Below are 21,047 nucleotides of genomic sequence, written 5' to 3' on the forward strand. Positions count from 1 at the left end.
TCTATCTAGTTGTTTTAAATTTGCTTGTATGAACTATGGTATGTCTGAAGTGTCCTAGTAGTTTTAATGATCAACTGGATGGCGCGGACTAGATGTTTAAATCGAGTTAGAAGTCCGGCAAAGTTTACGGGATCTGTTCTGCCAAACCGTCCGTCGGATCGCACATTTTGTTTATGGGATACTGTAAACGACATTTGCAGGATGACGGTATACGGGATCTGCTAGAGATGCTCTAAGAATTGGATGGCTCTCTCCCGTATCATGTTCGCTTTTTGAAAAACTACATTTGAACAAGTCTGAGCTTACTGAATTCTAATAATCCCCACGGAATACAAATGAACTAATGACAATAGAGAGTTTGATATGTTGTGTTTTCAACAAAGGTGGCCTTCCGGACTTGAACTTTTCATCTAGATGGTACTAGAGCGGTTTTCACACGAGCACAGTGAAGGTGGCCTTGAACTTTACTCCTTGGTGTGCAAACTTCATGCAGTAGGTGCAAAATACTCTTCTTCTCTTTTTTTTTTGCATGGAGGTGCAAAATACTCGGGTACAATCATTTGAACCCTTCCCGTTTGGCGTGTTTCGATCATACGTCTGTATCTTGCAATTTTGGTATCTTGGATCTCATGAGCGCTCTAGGAAACGGACGACAAAACTCAGTTGGGAAAAATTCGCTGGGTAAATGTGGCAATGATGTCAAAAAATGAGGGTGTAAATTGAGAATTTCCTCAAAAAAGGCAATTCCTGTCAATTTGGTGAATTTTGGGTGTCAAAAGAATTGAAATTAACCCTAACTCTTGCGCTTTTATATTCATGCGTTTTAGGAATCATGTGAATCACCCCTTTGTCTACCTCTTTTGTGCAACTACTTGAAAGAAAGTTGTGATGTGCCTCTTCTCCCACACTCACACACCATCTTCCCTTCCCTCGCGTCTTTTTTTATAAGCTCCCCTGCCTTCCATACGTCTCTGCCATCCGGCCCCGTCCACTCCACCAAACCACCGGATCACCCGAGCCCATGGCCGGCCCCTCACCGTCGCCGTCCGCCAGCAGCCGCCGCCTGTCGGAGCTCCTGGAGGAGGAGCAAGAGCCGTTCTCCCTTCACCTCTACCTCCTCGAGAAGGGCTGCTCCCCCACCACCCTGGACGCGGCCGGAGGCTGCGGCGTTGCCTCCTTACCTTGCTGGCCGAGGAGCAGAGGCACCTCCCCGGCGCCGAGGCGGGTGACGGCCAGCAAGAGAACGCCCGCCACCGCCAGCGGCCTCCTCTCCAAGTTCCTCCGCGGCTCGGCGGCGCCTGCGTCCACGAAAAGAAAGAAGAGGCTGCGGTCGGCCGCCATTGGCCCGTGCTCCGTCGAAGGCGAGAAGACGGCGAGCAAAAGAAAGAACGCCGTCGAGGCACACGGGGATGAAGCAGAGGACGACGTGGGAGGAAGCTACGACGACGACGACTCGTCGAAGCAGCTGAGCCCCGTGTCCGTCTTGGAGCGCCCGCCATTCGAGAAGCCACCGCGGGCGTACGCCGAGAGTAAGCAAGCACGCAGCCCCCATATCTCTTCATCCGCGCCATTGGTCGTCGATCATGGACTAAGCTCACGCAGCGATAGTTGCGACCATTGCAGAAGCCATCGTCGTCTTGAGGGAGCTCCTGGACGCGGCACGCAAGCCCGCATTGCTCCAGCGGAAAGTTGCCACAGAAAGCAGCAAGGCCGGCGATGTCCTCATGGAGACTTCAACAACGACGACGACGACGATGGCGCACCCCGCACCGGCGCCCACGAGGACCGACCGTGCTGCCAGCGCTGCTGCACATTTGGAGGAGATGTTTGAGGCCAGGGGGCACGACCTCGTACCGTTGGACATGCCCGGCGAGAGAGGGGATGCCCGGCTGGGGCGGTGGGACGTCGGCGCCGAGCTAGCGGTTGCGGTGCTGGAAGAGCTGACGGAGGAGGTGGTGGCGGAGCTGATGGGGATGGTCCACCATGATGATGCCAATGCCATCGACGTGAAGTAGTGTTGGTTGCTACCGAACTGCTGATGTTGTGGATATATTTGTCCTTGCATTTGCATGGGTTGATGCTGGTCTTCTGATTATGATGTTTAAGATTAGTACCCCCTCTAGTGTCAAAAAACGTCTTACATTATGGGACGGAGGGAGTACTTGCTAATATTGTTGTAAATAAAGATTTTCTAACCGGTTTTCAAGAGAGTTAACTCTATATGATTGAATGAAAAAAATAAGATATTGCTAATTTTTTGAAGATCACCATATGTTGACGCAGAAAACATCATACAATCATTAATTACAATTTTTTGTCACATATAGGATTGAACATTCATGGCAAGTTCAGACACCACAGGTGTATTTACCTCTTTAGCAATCTCATGGGACACTCTATTGCCAACGAGTTTCACCTTTTGCAATGGTACATTGGGGAATAAGGCGGCTCAAGACCCCCAAGTCTCTCTCTTCAAACCGACAAAAGTTGACCTGTCTAGGAAAAAACGGTCAGTCTCGATGATGATTGTCTTGTGCATGGCAATGACGGCATAAGGACTCGCTAAAGAGGTCTAAAGCACCGTTTCCTTGACACTTGAGCAAATGGGGTGGAATTCCCACGAAGATAACAAAACTTCTCCCTGGTGATCTCTAGCCACCGCACTAGTGCTTGCAAAATCTTCTTCCATCACGTAGCTAGCATCCACATTGATCTTGATGATTGCATCGTGTGCCACCACCCAACCTACACGAGGTAAATCAGACGGAGGGGTACCAACATAGTGGACAACACTTCTACCTTCATCGGTTCCGGAGAGACCGGGTCCTCCTAGCCTCCTAGGAGCTCTATAGTGAATGGCATCACAAATTGTCCAAAAATGAAGGATGCTCGTAACTAGCGAATGTTCGCCGGGGAGGGTGGCATTTGCGAACATTTTATGCGGCATTTTTAGTTGTGCGGAGATGACAACTTCTTCAGAGCGGCATATGACAGTTTCTTCACACAAGGCATTTTTTGTTTTAAAATTGCCGTCATCTTTCCTCACAAATAAAACTGTCATCAAATGTTGTTTGCTTGTCACCCCTCTCCCAGCGAACGTCAGCTGGGTAGCATCATCGTAAATTAATACTAGCAGAAGCCGCAATTGAAGCGTTGCCGTCACCAAAATTCCCGTTACCACAATACCACCCCAAAAAAAGTACTTGATATGCATTGTTTTCTTGAACACAATCTCAGATTCTTTGAGGCCCGGTCTCTTTCAACTTGGATCGATCACTAGCGCGCAACGTGCATGGCAGCCGCCAACTTGCGGTGTACGGCCGTGAGCACACGCTCCAACCTTTGGCTTAAAGGAAGCCACATACGGAGACACTGCTCTGCTCCACGAGAAGTCGCGCACGGGGTGTACGACGAGCTGGGCGCACCCGAGTAGCACTGCTCACCCGTTAATGCCCGGCCGCGATGTACCAACAGCAAGCAAGGAAACCAGACCAAACCCCTCCGTGCCATGCCGTTCCGTCGTCCTGTCTTCCACCAGTGAAGCGTCCTCTGTCGCTCGCTCTCCGCGATCAGGCCGGCCGGCCGGCCGTCGAGAGGGACGCCGGAGCTGCCTAACTAGCTCCGGTACGTGGCTTAGACCATTAGATGTTTCGTTAGATCATTGGACGTGCTCCCTTCCGCGCCACTTTGATCATTGGACGTGTTTCCCTTTCGCACCGCTTTGATGCTTTCCATCTCTTTCATGTGCCCGTTGATGGAAGGCTCCCATCATCAAACAATAATCCCCTGCTCCTTCTCACCTCCCTATTCCTCCTTCTCTCGTCTCCTAAATCATGTGTTTTCTTCTACGATGCAATCAAACAAACTCAAGCTCTATAAGATTCAGCAAATCACGTGTTTTTCCTGCTACTGCGAATCATAGAGGCCCGAACGTTCTAGTTCTAGATAAAAAAAAGCATTGCAAGAGCTCCTGACTGTAGTCAACAATGTCCTTCTATCACAGAATACCAACACACAACTTCACAACACACGACTGGCTTATCTTACATTACATATATATTAGCATAGCATTCCATTCGTCGATCCCCTAAGCATACGATCCTTCTAGTTCCGCTTTCGTACAAGTCTCGCGGAACATAATAAGCGCCACCGTGCAGCACAGCACGTAATGGCTTCATTACAATAGCTGCGTGGAGTTTTAGTTTTAGCTTGGTGGTGCAACACCCAATACATATAGCCTAGCAGGTCCGAAAGGATCACACGATCTACCGTTAGGGTTATTACTCGGCAGCAGCATCCGCTTCAACTGCCCCGTCTTCTGCCATGAGTGTCCTGTAAACCCTTCTAGAGCATACTGGTCCCAGCCTTCGGCTTTCCTCGCCTACGCGGTCCTCGCACATCAGGTCCTGCAGCAGAAGCTCCTTCTCGCGAACCTGTCGCATGCACAGGTTAGGACTTGAGAGCGCGCAAGGAGAAACACATCAAGCTATTGCAGTAGTTTAGAACGTGGTAAAATGGGCAGCACTCACAGTTTTAGTGGAATCCATATATACTTTCAGAAGGGATCTCATGGTACTGTACTTCTTCCATATCGCGAGGGCAAACCTTGGCTGGACCTTTGGGATGGCTATTAGAGCCTTCATCCTGCCATGGATAATTTATGTGAAAAGTTGGATAGGATTAAGGGAATGCAACTCTGATTTGAAAGCTGGAATTTAAAAATATTGTTCTACGCATGGATGCCTAGTTGGATGCTAAAAATGAATGACTTAACTAGAAACATTATAATATGGAATTATCATCAGCATGGCCAACAGTTTCATCTAAAGAGCAGTTGCGATATTACAATCCTGTTGTTCAGGTTTGGTTAAACAGCATGACCATTTATAAGGCGGTTTCTTTAGTATAACAGTTAGCATGAAAATCAAAATCAAGCCAGTCCAACCAAGAGGCGCAAGACTGGCTTACATGTACGAGTTGAAACCACCCCACCCACATATAGAATTTTGTTGTTGTTGTTTTCATTTCATAGTAATTTTGATGGGGAGAACTAGGCCATAATACTAATAGAGTTTAGAACTCTGGTACCGAGACAGACTAGGCTAGACAGCAGAGAAGGAGACTCGTTGGTGTAGGAACAAGCAACTCTGTTTTACTTATTACTCTACGACTCTAATGAAAATTCTGCAGAAGGAAAAATAAGGCAACAACCAAACTTAGTGCAGGTGGCCTTGCACAAAAAGAAGAATACTGGAATTGCACAGCTTACGGTATATGCAAGAACAGGAACAATTTCCAGTTTGGTAGAATAATCAGGAGGAGAAAACCAAACGGAGACCTGATTCAGTATATGTTCAACTTACCACGTGTCTTTCTTAGCCAGATCTTTATCAATGAAATTTTTAGGGACCACTGCACCATTAGCATGCACAGATAACCATGACAGTGGTTTCCTGCACAAGTCAGGGTAAACATTAACGGAACATGGAGCTGCTTCCAGATTCAGTAAGACAAAATGGGACAAAATACAAAATCATATCACTGAATATGTGCAACATTAATAATGATGGTCATTAAGGACCAAGCTTATCTCAGGTGGCAAATTCGCGTTGAGACCAACAAGCACACCTCCGGTCAAGGCTTTGCCTTCCACGGTGCGCTCATATTCAGTTGGGAAATAACCCCAGTGACACCAAAAATATAAATATCATTGAATAGAACTACATGACAACTATTTCATACCATATTAGGCATTAGGAGGTAGATACAACATAATTATACCTTGGGGTACCACAGCACTGAATACAAACTGGCTGCTACATGAAACATCACTGCCATAATGGAAGAGTAACAGAGGTCCAAGATAATGTGATTTTTGTCTTTCGGCAGAAAGTTTACAGTATTAGAGCTGTGATTTCAGTGTATATGGGAACCTTGACACATTTTCCCTTGGTTTGGTGAGTGTGAAAGACGACTGCAAGACTAATACAATACCCACTAGAAGAGTAACATGTGAACTGAATTCGATGCGCTGAAGTCAAATCAAGTATGTCCATCTAGCATAATATGCACACCAGCTGTATAAAAAAGGTGCTTATATCTATGTAATTCATACTCCCTCCGTCCAGATATAAAAGGCCACGTTGAAATTAGCCTAACTTTCACTAATAAAACGTAAGTCATACGACATTAAAATATTATATCAATGAATTCGTACTCGAAAGAACAATGATACTCCCTCTGTTCACAGTTATAAGATGTTTTGGACATTAAAAACGTTAGAACATCTTATAACGTTTTTCTGATTCGGATGTACATAGATGCATTTTAGTGTCCTTGTTCACTCATTCAGTTCGTATGTAGTCCATATTCAAATATCCAAAACATCTTATAACTGTGAACGGAGGGGGTATTATTTTTGTAGTACATATAACTCATATCTTATAAGTTGATTACTAAACTCATGGTCAAAATTGAGCTCGGATTTCTCGTGGGGGCTTTTGTTGTCACTGGGGGAGTATTTTTTGCTTCCTATAGCGATGATCATTGATCAATGTTATAGGCTACTGTTCAACTTCAGTCCGAATTCAGTATAATGACTACACAAAGCAATTAGCGTACAGTGGACTAGAACCAGAAAAAAAAAAGCACAGGCGACCATTGGTGAAGTAATTCTGATCTAACAAATCTAGCTTACCTGAATCTGCAATTTGCAAGACTAGATGTCAAGCCAACAACATGATCGGCTACTTCAGCTTCATCTGCACATTGCCTTGAGTGAACTTTAACATGGTGTGTTGCTAATTTGCATAAAACCTGAAAAAACAAATCCATTACACATTCTATAAAAGGATAGTTCAGGAAAATTTTGATAAGGTTGGAAACAGACCTCTTCCACTGGTGGGCGTTTCCAGCTATTAAAATTGGGTGCATTCCTATACTGAGCCCGCTCGCTAACACACGAGAAAAAAGAAAGGACATTTTAGCATACTTCAAATACAAAAGATGAATACATTTCCTATTACTTACAAGTTGTAACATTACAGAAAAAATAAAAATATTATCCAGAACTACCATACAGGTCAGATTTTCTCGCATAATGTTCCAGGCTTGAGTGTGTTTGTGTGTTGGTTCCAGCTTACACAATAAACAGGACATCACAATTAGGGATGTAAACAGTGTGCCATTTAAGCCTGTTTAAGCCCACTTATCGGTCTAACAGTTCAAGAAAGTTTTTTTCCCGGGAAAATGAACTATCAAGCTAACTAAATGGGATGTAACAGCAGTCGGAAACTCTGCACTGGACATTTAGGTGAACAACAACGAAGAGTAGCAAAAAATGGCATGCCAAAGCTATAGATAATGTTGTCGGCTACTTAGCATAGTTTAAAGAACAAAAGGGGCTTCAGAAACAGTGAACATAAGACATAAAGATAAATAGAAAACCGTAGAACAAGGTAATTCAGACTTTGTAGAACCAACCATTTATTTATGTAGTTCATCAATTTATTAGTGACAAAGCAAACAGTGAACGTTGGATAGCGATCTTGAACAAGGTGAACATGATCCCAGAAGGACCCACTGTTGATAAGATCACAGAATTCCTCAGCTTGAAGCACAAATAGAATATATGGCACTTCTGACACTGAAGCTGGGTCCTGCACACAATAATATCACTTAGGATATATGACAAAGACATGGTGCTGGTTATGCAGAAAGATATGCTTAACTACTCAAGGATATTTTTATGTGGTTCCAGACTAAATGTATGTCACAAAACCTTGGATCTATATCTTTACAGTAACTTTGTGTCATAAAGATACTTTTTCGATTCCTGGAAGCTTAACAGAAATGACACATCAGGAAAGCACTTTAACTTACATCCTACTTCTCCATGGCTTGGAATGTACTCCCTCCGTCCAGGTTTACTACGGCCCCTCTTATTTTGGGCTAAAATTTGACCATAGATTTAACTAATAAAATGTGAACTATATGTCACAGAAATTATACCATTGGAAACCTCTTTAGAATACAAATCAAACAATATGCTCTTTGTATCATATACTTCATATTTTGTTAAAGATTGTCAAAGTGACCCATAATACGAGGGGGGCTAATAAACCCGGACTGAGGGAGTATATAGATATTTCCTTTACCCAAAGTAGTTGCTTAATCAATTGTTCCCCTTTATCATCAGTGTTGTTCCAGGAATTCAAGTTGTCTCACATAAAAGATTGTAGTTGAATGCAATCTAGTAAAGGCCCCTTTGGAACAGAAGAATTCGGAGGGAAAATGGAGGATTACAATTTTTTAAAGGCTAGACCAAAAGAGAGGAAGCATTCATCGTAAATATGACAGCTATAGTTATGACCAACAAGCACCTGGCCAATTTGAGGAACCTCCATCTTCCACAAAATCGATCCTCTGATTGGATTAACCTGAACTCGATACTTAAGGCCTTTCTCTGCAAACCGTGTTAGAAGACTACCTGTTTGCAAAGGTCCAAATATCTCAGCAATAGAGAAAAATGGAGACAAAATCACGATAATTGAGACTAACTTGATAGTTTCATGCAACTAATTAATTGGCCAGGGTATAAGTATTAAAATACCTCCAACTGAGCCAGTTTCAATGATTGTTGAGTCAATCTCAGCAACAATAGATTTTAAAGCATGTTTTCCTGATTCCCAGTCTTCTTTTTCTTTTGCATACTTCTTCTGCTCTGCCTTTTGAGCTTTAATAGCCTCTTTCATGAGCTTATTTTCCTGCGAAGTAAACAGCACGCTCTTATATTCTGCACTCTCTATCATGCAACACGGTAAACATTGGTTTGTAAAATGCTTAACGAGACAGACCTCCCGCTGTCGTTTCTTTTCTTCAACCATTTTCGCTTTCCCTTCCTTTATTAGTCGCATCCTTTCCTATATAATGAAAGAGAGGTTTATTGCTGAAGTTGCATCTATTGTGAAACTTGAATTGAGAAGTTCGTTTATTGTCAGGCTTTGCTACTCAGCCAGACCTGCTTTGTGTTTCCTTGTTCTGTGTTGTCGTTTCGCTCCTCTTCCTGCATGGGCTCTTCACAGGGTAAAATCAAATTGTCTGATGGCTCTTTGTACCCAAAGTCATCCAGCTCATCATCACTGTCCAAAGATATCGGGGAAGAAGCTCCTGAAAAGGCACAAATTAGACTATTAGAGTTACTGCTCCTGCCTAGGTGAATCCAAGTTATAATGAGTCCAGAACATGCCACCATCTAGTAAATTAATTAATGGGGCGGCATAAGGCGCCTCCATATAAGAAATGGAGAATATAAAATTAAACCGCTCTAAGGCGCAAGAGCTGAAGTTCTTGATATTCGTGTGAATAAAAACTCATCTCTGAAGAAAACTAACACAAACAATATATTAGTTAGGGTTCGATACTACGAACTGACATGTTATCCAAAATATTAGTTGACATGAACTTGAGCGGTAGAGAAGTCACTTGTTCTACACGACCTGAAGGATCAAGATTATACCGTTCTCAATAAATAAAGATTGCATTTTGTTTTGCAGTTCGGAATTTCAAATGTTCTTGGGCTATTTAAGTCAGCAAAGGAATTTGCACCTTCTTGGCCTGTATCTAGAAGAGACGCTAAAACAAAAAAACAACTAACAAATCATCTCAAATTGCACAAAACAACACCTATCTTGTCAGTCTTTTCTAAAAAAGACACCCACTTTGCCTCTCATGACACAAAGCTAAATGCCTTGCAGCCTAAGCATGAGCACAACCAATTCCCATCTACTCCCTCCGTTCCAAAATAGATGACTCAACTTTGTACTAACTTTAGTATAAAGTTGAGACATCTATTTTGGAACGGAGGGAGTATCTTCTTGCCCCGTAGCAAATTTCATAGATGAAGCCAGTGTACACACTGCTCACTTCTTGGCAAGATAACCATTGTTCAGCTATCAAGCCTAAAATAAAAGGCAGCTACAAGCCTAGTTCTAGTTAAGAATTTCACCACAAGAATGTATTTGCAGGGGCGGCAGAAAAGAAACCTCGAAAAGTGGAGGGGCCTGCCACATCCAAGCGCGAGTTGGTGAAGAAACGTGTCTCAGCGTTGGGGCCAACAGATCCGGGGAACGCCGGCCCAGGGATCCCCAAATCAGCAGCGTCAAAGTCGAACGCGCGCGGTAGAACAGGCGTATTAGGAACAGCAGCACCACGGGACTGTGGGGCGAGTGAGCACGGAACGAACGACGGCGGAGTCCCGATTGGGACGCTGGAAGGCCCGGCCGGGCGGGAGGCGGTGAAGCCCGGGGTCTCCAGGACAAGAATGTCGGGGTCGGCAGAGCCGGGGGAAGCCGACCCGGGGATCCCCAGATCAGCGGCATCTTCGAAGTCGATATTGCGCCGGAGAACAGAATCAGGCGTGCGCGGACCATCGCCGCCGGAGCGGGGGCTGAGCGAGCACGGGACGGGCCCCGGGGAGGCCCCGACCCGGCGCACGGGGGTGTAGCCCGGCGTCTCCAGGACAACAATGTCCAGGTCGACAGATCCGGGGGCAGACCGCCCAGGGATCTGCAAAGCAGCGGCGCGGAACGGGCTCGGGAAGAAAGAACCGGGAGCGGCGGCGACGCGGGGGCGGGGGGCGAGCGAGCACGGGACGAACGACGGGGGGGTCCCGGTCCCGGGCGCGGCGGATCCGGGCTCCCGCCGCTTCGGCGGGGGAGGAGGCGTGTCATCGTCGATGCAGATGGGGGACATCGGCAGCCGGCGCTTGGGGAAGGCCGGGGAGGAGGAGGAGGCGTCGAGGAGGCCCCGGGAGGCGCGGGAGCGGGGGGCCGGGGTGGAGGCGGCCGTGTCGTCGTCGTCGTCCTCGAGCTCGACGACGGCGATGCGGGCGGCGGAGACACGCGAGGCCATGGTCGGCGCCAGGGCGCTGTCTCCCAGGGCGTCCTCCGGCGAACTCATTTCGGAGTGGGGAGTGGGGTGGGGAATCGAGGGTTTCCGCCGGAGGCGGGCGAGGGTTTCGGGTTTGGGGTGGGGTTTGCCGCAACGGGAATGCCGCGTCGCCTGAAGGTGTTCCTCATGGGCTGCATTTAGCGCGGCCCGTCAACCGGCACACTTTTTCCTCGTTTTTTAAGGAAAAATTGGAATTTCCGGGTGTGTGTTTCGACTAAAAAAAGAAAAGGGGAAATGGAGTTTCTAATAGGAGTATACCTCCTATAAACCAAAGTTTAATAATAGGAGAAATGTCCACGTGTAACCAAAAACTATGTTCATATATTTGAAAAACAATTGTGAAATGCTAATAAGATATTCATATATTTACAAAAATGAAACATATTAATGTAATAATATAGTTTTCATGTACAATAGAAGTAATATTCATGCATATGAGGAAGTACATGCATACATTTAACTGTTTATGTACTTTGAAAAAATATTCATATATTTTAAGAAGGAATACAAGGGAAGAAAAATAATTAGAATGAAATGATCAAATGTAAAACTTAAAAAAACAGAAAGGAAAGAAAACATTCATAAATGTACAACAAAAATTGAAAACAAACATAAATGTAAAACGTATTAGGCCAGCGCGCCAAAGAAATGTTTCAAGCGATACTCTCCTATGTTTCATGGGAGGGCATGTGAAGATTTGTTTCCGATTTGATCAAGTATTTTTGTTCGTCTGTGTTCATGTGTCTATAGGTTGGATCCTTTCGATCTAAACTTTCAATGATGGTGGTTGTTGTTCTAATGCGCTGGCCTATATGGCCTTAGCACGACGACTTTCTGGCTGTCTACTACAACAAGTTTTGCCCGGCTCCAGTGAGGGAGGGCGAGGCGGCGGCGCGCCTTCGGCTCGTTTCAGTGCGTGTAGTCATCGCTAGGTGGTCTATGGATCTAGATATATTTTTTGTTATTTCTAGTATTTGTTGTACTATCATGATTGATGATATGTAGATTGGAAGTTTTTACCCAAAAAAAAGCATAATGGATTTTGGATGCATTGCACAAGATGCTAGTTTGGACATTCTAGCCCGTTGTTTTCCTGTGCAGCGCGCACTCACAACACATTGTTTTATGATTCTAAAAAAAACATTGTTTTATTTTTTGTTTTGATCGTCCACATTCAAATGGTTACGGTATTAATGGGAATTAAAGTCTATATGTTTTGCCTCTGTCTGCTTTTAACCTTTATATGATGGATACTTTTTATATAGAGACATTGTGTTTTGACACAAATTGACTAGTCAGCCCTCCGCTTACCAGGTGGTGGGAACTTAAACATTTCATCGAGTGAGGTCGTTTGTAGGTCATTGTGAGTTTAAAAATCTTCTCACAAAAAAGGGTTTAAAATCAGGTTTCTTGGCCATGGCATGCTCACTGTTGGCCTTGGATTCTCGGGAAGATACAATAAATTAAGATTAAGTGGTAGGAATCAATGAGCTGGATTACTTTCTTTATAAATATATAGGTCTGGCACTTTCGAATTCGAATAAAACATCAACAATCGGAACTATCTCCCAGGACAACGAGGGACCACCATGCAAAACAACAAAAGTATTCCCAACTCCTCAGGTTTCATCTTGTGGTACCTCAGAATTCTTGAAACTATGAATTTCTTGTATATAAATCATATCGTAAGCTAGAACTTGCAAATCGACATCCATCTAAAAACGTGGTTGCATATTGTCATATTACATTGTGCATAGGTCAGGGATGCATTGAAGCCTTCCAAATCCAAATGTCACAACTTTTTCAATAATATTTCAAAAAGATAAAAGGATTTACAAAAATAAGAGCAAATATATACTCCTAAAGAAAAATAAAAGAAAAGAGAAAATGTATTGTCACTTTTGTCCCTTCCCTTCTTCTCTTGAGCAAAAGGAGGCTCAACATAAATTTCATTTAAGGAATCACAATCATTTTACAAGACCATCACATACACATTCCTTGCATCAAAATAAATTGGCATTCTTCCTAGAGAGCACCAAAACATAAGCAGATGGAAACCGGATCCTCTGACTTGGAGGAGGCAAGTCAGTCTACAATTCACTCTCTGTATAAAATGAGGAAGGCAAATCAGAGGAACATGAATCGATATAGATTAATTATTCTTTATAGATCACTGTAGATAAATATGCTTACAAATCATCATATTAGAACGCGGGCTATGAAAATCAAGCCAACGGAAGTCAGGGCATCCCTAACTTCCCTCCCAAAGTTAGAGGATCTGAGTCCATGCTGATGTTAGGGGAACGAGGCAATGGCTAAGGATGCATTTGGTATACTGCATGGATTTTGAGCCCTTTGCATCTATGGCCTGACTCAGAGAGGCTGAATGGAAACAGGCAAAAAACAATATTCTGCACATAGTTTGTTTGCATACGTCCCTTCCAGTCTAGTTGAGCAGAAACACACACAATGGTGTTTGGTTGTAAGTTTGTTCTGTGTAGATGTAAAGTTTTGTTTGGTTACATGCAAGACTTGTGATCTTAGAGTGGTGGGGTTACCAGCACACAAACATGCACAACATAGGAAATTAATAACATGCATGGCGTAAACCAGTCTTACTCATATGCAATTAAATTGACGAACAGTTGCAGGAAAGTCTTAAACTAAACATCCAGCAGAAAAGTCTTAAACAGAGGTAACACCCAAACGATACATGGTAAATGCCTCGCAGTGCTCCTTGCACCTGGTCACCATACCAACGTTGTTGTTGTTGAAGACAATCCCTTCAAGGTGTCGGGAGTCACTAACTTAAAGGAGACGGGTACCTGATCTTGATTCGGTGAGCAACGACGAAGGGGAACAAACCCTTAGCAAGGGTGAGCCTATTGTTCATCATCGGGATCGCGCAGCTAGTGTTCATCTTCTACATAAATTCTGGCGGGACATGATACGTCTCCAATGTATCTATAAATTTTGATTGTTCCATGTTGTCATATTATCAATCTTGGATGTTTTACATTCATTTTATAGCAACTTTATATCATTTTTTGGGACTAACCTATTGACATAGTGCCCAGTGCCAGGTGCTGTTTTTTGTTTGTTTTTTACTTTGCAGAATATCCATATCAAATAAAGTCCAAATGCAGTGAAATTTTTTGGGGATTTTTTTGGCCTAGAAGACAACTTGGGAGCCAAGGAAGTGCAGGAGGGGAGGCATGTGGGGCCCACAAGGCACCTGGGCGCGCTAGAGGGCCCTGGGGTGCCCTGGTGGGTAGTGGGTCCCACGGGTGCCCTCTCCACCGCCTCTCAGCTCTATAAATACCAAAATATTCCAAAAACCCTAGGGGGAGTTGACGAAACACAATTCCAGCCGCCGCAAGTTCCAGAACCACGAGATCCAATCTAGAGCCGTATTCCGGCACCTTGCCGGAGGGGAAAACGAACACAGAGAGGGGTTCATCATCCTCATTGGTGCTCCTCCGATGATGCGTGCGTAGTTTATCACAGACCTACGGGTCCATAGGTAGTAGCTAGATGGCTTCTTCTCTCTCTTTGTAAAATCTTCAATACAATGTTCTCCTGGATGTTCTTGGAGATCTATTTGATGTAACTTTTTGCGGTGTGTTTGTTGGGATCCGTTGAATTGCGAGTTTATGATCAATTATATCTGTAAATACTATTTGAGTCTTCTTTGATCTCTTATATGCATCTTATTCCACCAATGATGACTCTGCAACCCAAGACTCTGCCGCAAAAGCTTCAAAGCCAGTTCCTCAAGCCACTGCTCCATGAATGATGATAGATCGTGAGCTTATTCTAAGTCTTCATCAGAAGTTCGATCGCAATCAAAAGTGGGTCAATCGTCGGTTTGGTGCAATTCTTCAGAACATGACTGTCACGCAAAACACTGTGAAGAAGAATCACTACTACTTGCATGAAGTCTTCGACCGCTCTTGGGCTATTCTGTCTCACCTATATAGTGAAGAAGATCTCAAGCAAATGGGCTTCCAATAGGACTTTGACTGGTCTCAGCCACCTTCGAAGAAATTTAAGAAAGTCAAAGTTCCTCATCTGGTTACAAGTTCATATTCTTCATCGCGTGAGACGGATGAAGCTGAAGATTTGAACGACACTGCGGCATGCCATACATCAACGGACGACCCCAACAACGTTGGCGCTCTTCCATCGACATCATGATGATTTTCTTCTGGGGCGTTAGTCCTCATTTTTCGTCCCTTTTGGTCATTTGATGAAAAAGGGGGGATTTGAGTTAGTCTTCAAGCAGGTCTTTTATATGGGCGTTTTTTCGTTAAGTTATAACTCTTGCTCTTCTTAGGTGTTTGCTCTGATGAGTTGTAAACTTAAGTCCTATGATGCTCTGATACTGTTGTCTGCTTTCTGCATTCTTATTTCCTCAAGTACCTTAATGCACGCATGTTGAATTTCGTCAGACACCATATTTCATCACGCATTTCAAAATCTTCATGTTATATGTCAAATGCGTGTATGAATTACAAGATATAGGGGGAGATCTCCATGATTTTACTCTACAATGTGCATTTGCTATCCAAAGAAAATTCCTCAAATATGCACATCTTCAGGGGGAGTTCTTCTATATCTTGCAATCAAATTCCTCAATATTAGTATTTACACTTTATATGTTTATCCCCATTGAAAACTTAACCTATTTGTCATCAATCACCAAAAAGGGGGAGATTGTAAGTGCATCTAGTGCCCCTTAGTGATTTTGGTGTATTGAAGACTTATAGGTTAAGGGACTAATGTGTTTGTGAGTGTACACATGTTCTAGAAGTCTATGAGGAGTTTGATATTTACAATGAAAGTCGAGCCCTAAAAATGAATGTCTTCACTTGAAGACTATGGTTTTCTTGAAGACTTTGAAACTGAGAAAATTTGTGTGACCTTGAAGACTTTGGTATTAATGCGAGGACTATGAAGCGTGAAGAATTTTGTTTTCATAGTTTTATTTTCTCTTTCTTGAGTCATAGAAAACACCGTACTATTAAATGGGGTCGGGGTAAAACTAAGGAAACACTTTCCAAGTGATGCTCATACCAAAATCCTACACCTACCCAATCCTTTCGAGTGAAGCCATTGGAAATCTCATATAGTTCAGTCAATTTCTTCAGTAACACAGATGAAGATCTTCTGGTCTCTGAGGAATTTGTTGTGACTGAGGAGTTAGGAATTTGCCAGTGCGGATTGAAGGAAATATGCCCTAGAGGCAATAATAAAGTTATTATTTATTTCCTTAATTCATGATAAATGTTTATTATTCATGCTAGAATTGTATTAACCGAAAACGTAGTACATGTGTGAATACATAGACAAAACATATAGTCCCTAGTATGCCTCTACTTGACTAGCTCGTTAATCAAAGATGGTTATGTTTCCTAACCATAGACATGTGTTGTCATTTGATGAACGGGATCACATCATTAGGAGAATGATGTGATGGACATGACCCATCCGTTAGCTTAGCATTATGATCGTGTCAGTTTCATTGCTACTCTTTCTTCATGACTTATACAAGTTCCTCAGACTATGAGATTATGCAACTCCCCAATACTGGAGGAACACTTTGTGTGCTACTAAATGTCACAACGTAAATGAGTGATTATAAAGGTGCTCTACAGGTGTCTCTGGAGGTGTTTGTTGGGTTGGCATAGATCGAGATTAGGATTTTCACTCTGTGTTTCGTAGAGGTATCTCTAGGCCCTCTCGGTGATATTCATCACTATAAGCCTTGCAAGCATTGTGACTAATGAGTTAGTTGAGGGATGAAGTATTACGGAACGAGTAAAGAGACTTGCCGGTAATGAGATTGAACTAGGTATTGAGATACCGATGATCGAATCTCGGGCAAGTAACATACATATGACAAAGGGAACAACATATGTTGTTATGCGGTTTGACCGATAAAGATCTTCATAGAATATGTAGGAACCAATATGAGCATCCAGGTTCCGCTATTGGTTATTGACCAGAGACATGTCTCGGTCATGTCTACATAGTTCTCGAACCCGTAGGGTCCGCACGCTTAACGTTCGATGACGATTGGTATTATGAGTTTATGTGATATGATGTACCGAAGATTGTTCGGAGCCTCGGAGGTGATCATGGACATGACGAGGAGTCTCGAAATGGTCGAGACATAAAGATTGATATATTGGACAACTATATTTGGACAACGGAAGTGTTCCGGAGAAGTTTCGGATAAAACCGGAGTGTCGGAGGGTTACCGGAACCCCTCAGGGGAACTGGTGGGCCTTGATGGGCCTTAGTGGAGAGAGAAGAGGGACGCAGAAGGGCTGCCCCCCCTTGAGTCCTAATAGGACAAGGGAAGGGGGGCGGTGCCCCCCCTTTCCTTCTCCCTCTCTCCCTCTCCTTCCTTCCCCCTCTCTTCCCATGTTGGAAACCTACTAGCACTAGTGTAGAACCGGGCAATAGCACCGGTTCGTAAGGCCCTTTAGTGCCAGTTCCATAATCGGCACTAAAGTGTGGGCACTAAAGCCCCCCCTTTAGTATCGGTTCGGCACGAACCGGTGCTAAAGGGCAACCACGTGGCATGAGCCAGCTCCGGGGGCCTGGAGCCCTTTAGTACCGGTTGGTAAGACCAACCGGTACTATAAGGTTTAGGGGTTTTTAGTTTTATGATTTCTTGTTCATTTAATTTTGTGTTTCCATTTTAATTCTTTTTTGTTTGCTGGTATTTTACGATACTACACATTGTACACGTTATGCATATATATATATATATATATATATATATATATATATATATATATATATATATAGAATTTCTAGTAGAACCAATCATGCATATATATATCATCAATGTCTCACAAACCACCATATTAATTAATTCACACATACACACATGTATAGCTATATACAATTTCTCCTACATATGCATGTTGCCTTCGGAGCCAGTGGCATTAGCCTAATTGGTTCCTTCGGAGCCAGTGGCATTAGCCTAATTGGTGCCTTCGGAGCACGATGACAATTGGAAGTGGTTTTCATGGGGGCGGTAGCGGGTAATAGTATTCTCCCTTCGGATTTATGACTTGGTCGAGCAAAAATCCCGCTATTTCCTCTTGAAGTGCTTCTACGCGCTCCATTTCTAGGAGCTTCTCCCGCACCTCTTTGAACTGTTAAGAAGGAGATCAATATGCATGTGTATTAGTTGTGTGACTAGATATCGATAATGGTGTAAAAATTGTGAATAGTGTTCTGACAAGCGTACCCATTTCTGTCTTTGAGATCTGCTCCTTTCGGACGCCATCATGCGAATGTTCTCGCAAACGCAGAATGCACACAGATCAGTCCCCTGCGCCTGCTTCAGGGCCTTTACAAGAATGGAATTTGATCAGATAATAATTAATCAAGCATGATAATTAAAGAGATGGCAGCTAGCTAGCTAGCTAGTACTACTTAATTACTTACCTTGGGTCGAAACCATTTAAGTTTTTTTTCATTCACCTTCCGTGACGCTGATGAACCTTGCCCAAGCCCTGCCCGCCGACAAAGAAAATGAATAAAGGGGTTATTAAATAGTTCATACCATGAAATGACGAACTAAATAGGCCGAGATATATAGTTAATAATGATTGAAATTACCTGTTGACTATCCCAAACAAGATGTTATAGTCAGTTTTTGCTTTGAGTAGTGAGTCCAGTATTTTAACTGTTTCGTCGTCAACTTTAATGATACACAAGACCCAGTGAAATCTGCATGCACACACGTTTGCATGTCTTAATTAAGCGGGCATATGTAAGCAAAAACATGTAGCTAGCTAGTAGGCAAAAACAGAGAATTTGTAGTACAACAGTGTGACTCACTGAAAGTTGTAAGGAAGTAGTATATCTTCATTGTATTTGAGGCGCTTTAAGAACTCTAGCATGTTGTCCTCTATGTCCTTTTGATGATGTGGATTTATCCGCCATGTGTATTCATTAACGGTGTTTGGGTCAAAGAACCCAATGCCAAAGCGTCCACCTTTTCTCATTTCATACATCTTCATCCTGCATAATACCACAGAAAAGAATATAGTGAGGATAATTACAGGTAATGATTGATCAAAAGGATCACTACAGCTAACTTGAGACTTAAATTACAGAAAGAAATCACTTACAGACAATAGCAACTGACGATAGATTTGTCGAGTGCGTCTTGATTGTATAACTGAAACAGTTCAGAATACTCAACGGACAGAGCTTTCTCATAGAAGTAATGCTCCTCCTTGACATTCACCATGAGGGACAATCGATCTGAAATCTTGGTAATGTTCATGTACCATTGATGCAATTCATACATTCTCGTTCGGAGGTTCTTGACCTTGTCTGGCTCGACCAAAGGTTGGCCCTGGACATATTTCCGTTTTATTTCATCCTCTCTAAGCACAGACATGGGCTCGATCTCGAGGAGTTGTCCAACAGTGATGTTGAGAACTTCAGCCTGCATTATATGGTCCTTGGTTATTACCACATTTCCCACCTCGGGAACGTAAACTATTTGCCCACAATAATATTGGGCGCGCGTACTGTCACGTGTTGTTGGCACAACAAGCGAGGGGATCGATTGCGCCGCCTGTTCTCCCAACTGGGGAATGGTTTTCCCGCATTTTGACAGCTGCTTGTTGTTTGATCGATCCCGAGCTCGCCTCCTTATGTAGACGTGCTCGATTTAACTTCCTGATGTGGCGCTCATAGTCTGTGTCAACAGGCTTGGGAGCTGATGGTTGAGCCATACGAATGAAGTGGTCAATCGTTTCCTCAGGCACTTTCTCCCTTGGCGGCGGTGGCGGTTTCAGTGCAAAATGGGCTTCCACCTCGGCCTTCGATATGGCTGCGTTTTCCTCCTCGGACTTGTTATTAGGCCTCTGCGGAAGAGGCATGAGGCTTGGACCATATTTATATCGCTTGCCTCCGCCTGTACTTCCTGTACTACCTCGACTCGTACCGCTACGCACCATAGCTGTGGGGTGTCTCTTCTGCGATTGTTGAGGCAGCGGAGACGGCTGACGGGGCTGAGTTGGACGAGGAGGAGTGGCCTGAAGCTGTGCCGGACTTGGAGGAGTGGCCTGAGGTTGTGCCGGACTTGGAGGAGGAGTGGACGTCTGACGCTGTGGCGGACTTGGAGGAGGAGGAGTGGCCTGACACTTTGCCGGACTTGGAGGAGGAGTGGCCTGACACTTTGCCGGACTTGGTGGACTTGCAGGAGCGGGAGTCTGCTGACTCGGTGGCGGACTTCAACAAGGAGTCGGCTGACGCGGTGTCGGTGGCCTTCGAAAGATGATGCAATCCTTTTTCCATAGGATGATACGATGTTTGGCCTCTCCGAGAAAGCGCTCGTCGTCACCTCCAGGAATGTCAAGCTGTAGCTCCGAATATGGTGGGTCCACCACCTCATCAACCAAGACACGAGCATAGCCCGCTGGAATGGGTTGCAATGGAAGGTTGCCTCGGGGGGATTTGTAAAAGCAACGGCGTCCGCCACCTTCATGGATATGTTCGTTATTTTAACGTGTAGCTCGCAGTTAGTGTTCTCCGTGATGTCATCCACGGGGTATCTACCCAGCATTGCGTCGTCCGGGGCGGAACCCACGCTGCTTCTCAGCATGGATGGGGCGGTGCTATCCAATGCTGGATCATCCGCTAGCTGCTGCAGCTGCTCAGACCCCCTTTGTTGGGTAAGTGAGTCGATCTGCTCCTGCTGCCGCTGGAATTTGACTGCCAATTCCGCTTGACTTGCTTCTAGGCCTTGAAGGCGTTCATAGTCCCACTTCCTCTGCTCCTCCTCCATCTTCCTCTTCTTCTCCTCCGCAATCTTCTTTCTCGCACGGGTTCTGTAGTCGGTGTTCCAGTCGGAAAACCCCTCATACCACGGAATAGTGCCATTGCCTCGTGTTCTTCCTGGGTGTTCAGGATTTCCCAGGGCACGCGTAAGCTCGTCGTTCTATCTGTTGGGCTGGAACACCCCCGATCGTGCCTCTTCTATTGCAACAAGTATCGCATCGTCGGCTCCCTTCAGACTTGCCTTCGTCGAAACATTGCCTGTCTTCGGGTCCAACTCC

The 21,047-nt window shown here is 44.3% G+C and overlaps 2 protein-coding genes across 2 annotated transcripts; one reads left to right on the forward strand and one right to left on the reverse strand.

Moving 5' to 3' along the window:
* The first annotated feature begins 928 nt into the window (after positions 1-928).
* Positions 929-2,208, forward strand: LOC123042430 (uncharacterized). Its single transcript, XM_044464884.1, has 2 exons — positions 929-1,529; positions 1,624-2,208. Exons 1-2 carry the CDS (start codon positions 1,022-1,024, stop codon positions 2,013-2,015), a joined length of 900 nt encoding a protein of 299 aa, XP_044320819.1. The 5' UTR covers positions 929-1,021; the 3' UTR covers positions 2,016-2,208.
* Positions 2,209-4,019: 1,811 nt separating this feature from the next.
* LOC123047126 (crossover junction endonuclease EME1) lies at positions 4,020-11,054 on the reverse strand. The gene is made up of 11 exons (XM_044470618.1): positions 10,044-11,054; positions 9,020-9,168; positions 8,856-8,921; positions 8,612-8,765; positions 8,382-8,488; positions 7,483-7,658; positions 6,890-6,953; positions 6,698-6,816; positions 5,364-5,453; positions 4,530-4,644; positions 4,020-4,433 (listed from the first exon to the last, which is right to left on the reverse strand). Exons 1-11 carry the CDS (start codon positions 10,957-10,959, stop codon positions 4,281-4,283), a joined length of 2,109 nt encoding a protein of 702 aa, XP_044326553.1. The 5' UTR covers positions 10,960-11,054; the 3' UTR covers positions 4,020-4,280.
* Positions 11,055-21,047: the final 9,993 nt, after the last annotated feature.

This window comes from Triticum aestivum, chromosome 2B (genome assembly GCF_018294505.1).
Source record: "Triticum aestivum cultivar Chinese Spring chromosome 2B, IWGSC CS RefSeq v2.1, whole genome shotgun sequence".
NCBI lineage: Eukaryota > Viridiplantae > Streptophyta > Magnoliopsida > Poales > Poaceae > Triticum > Triticum aestivum.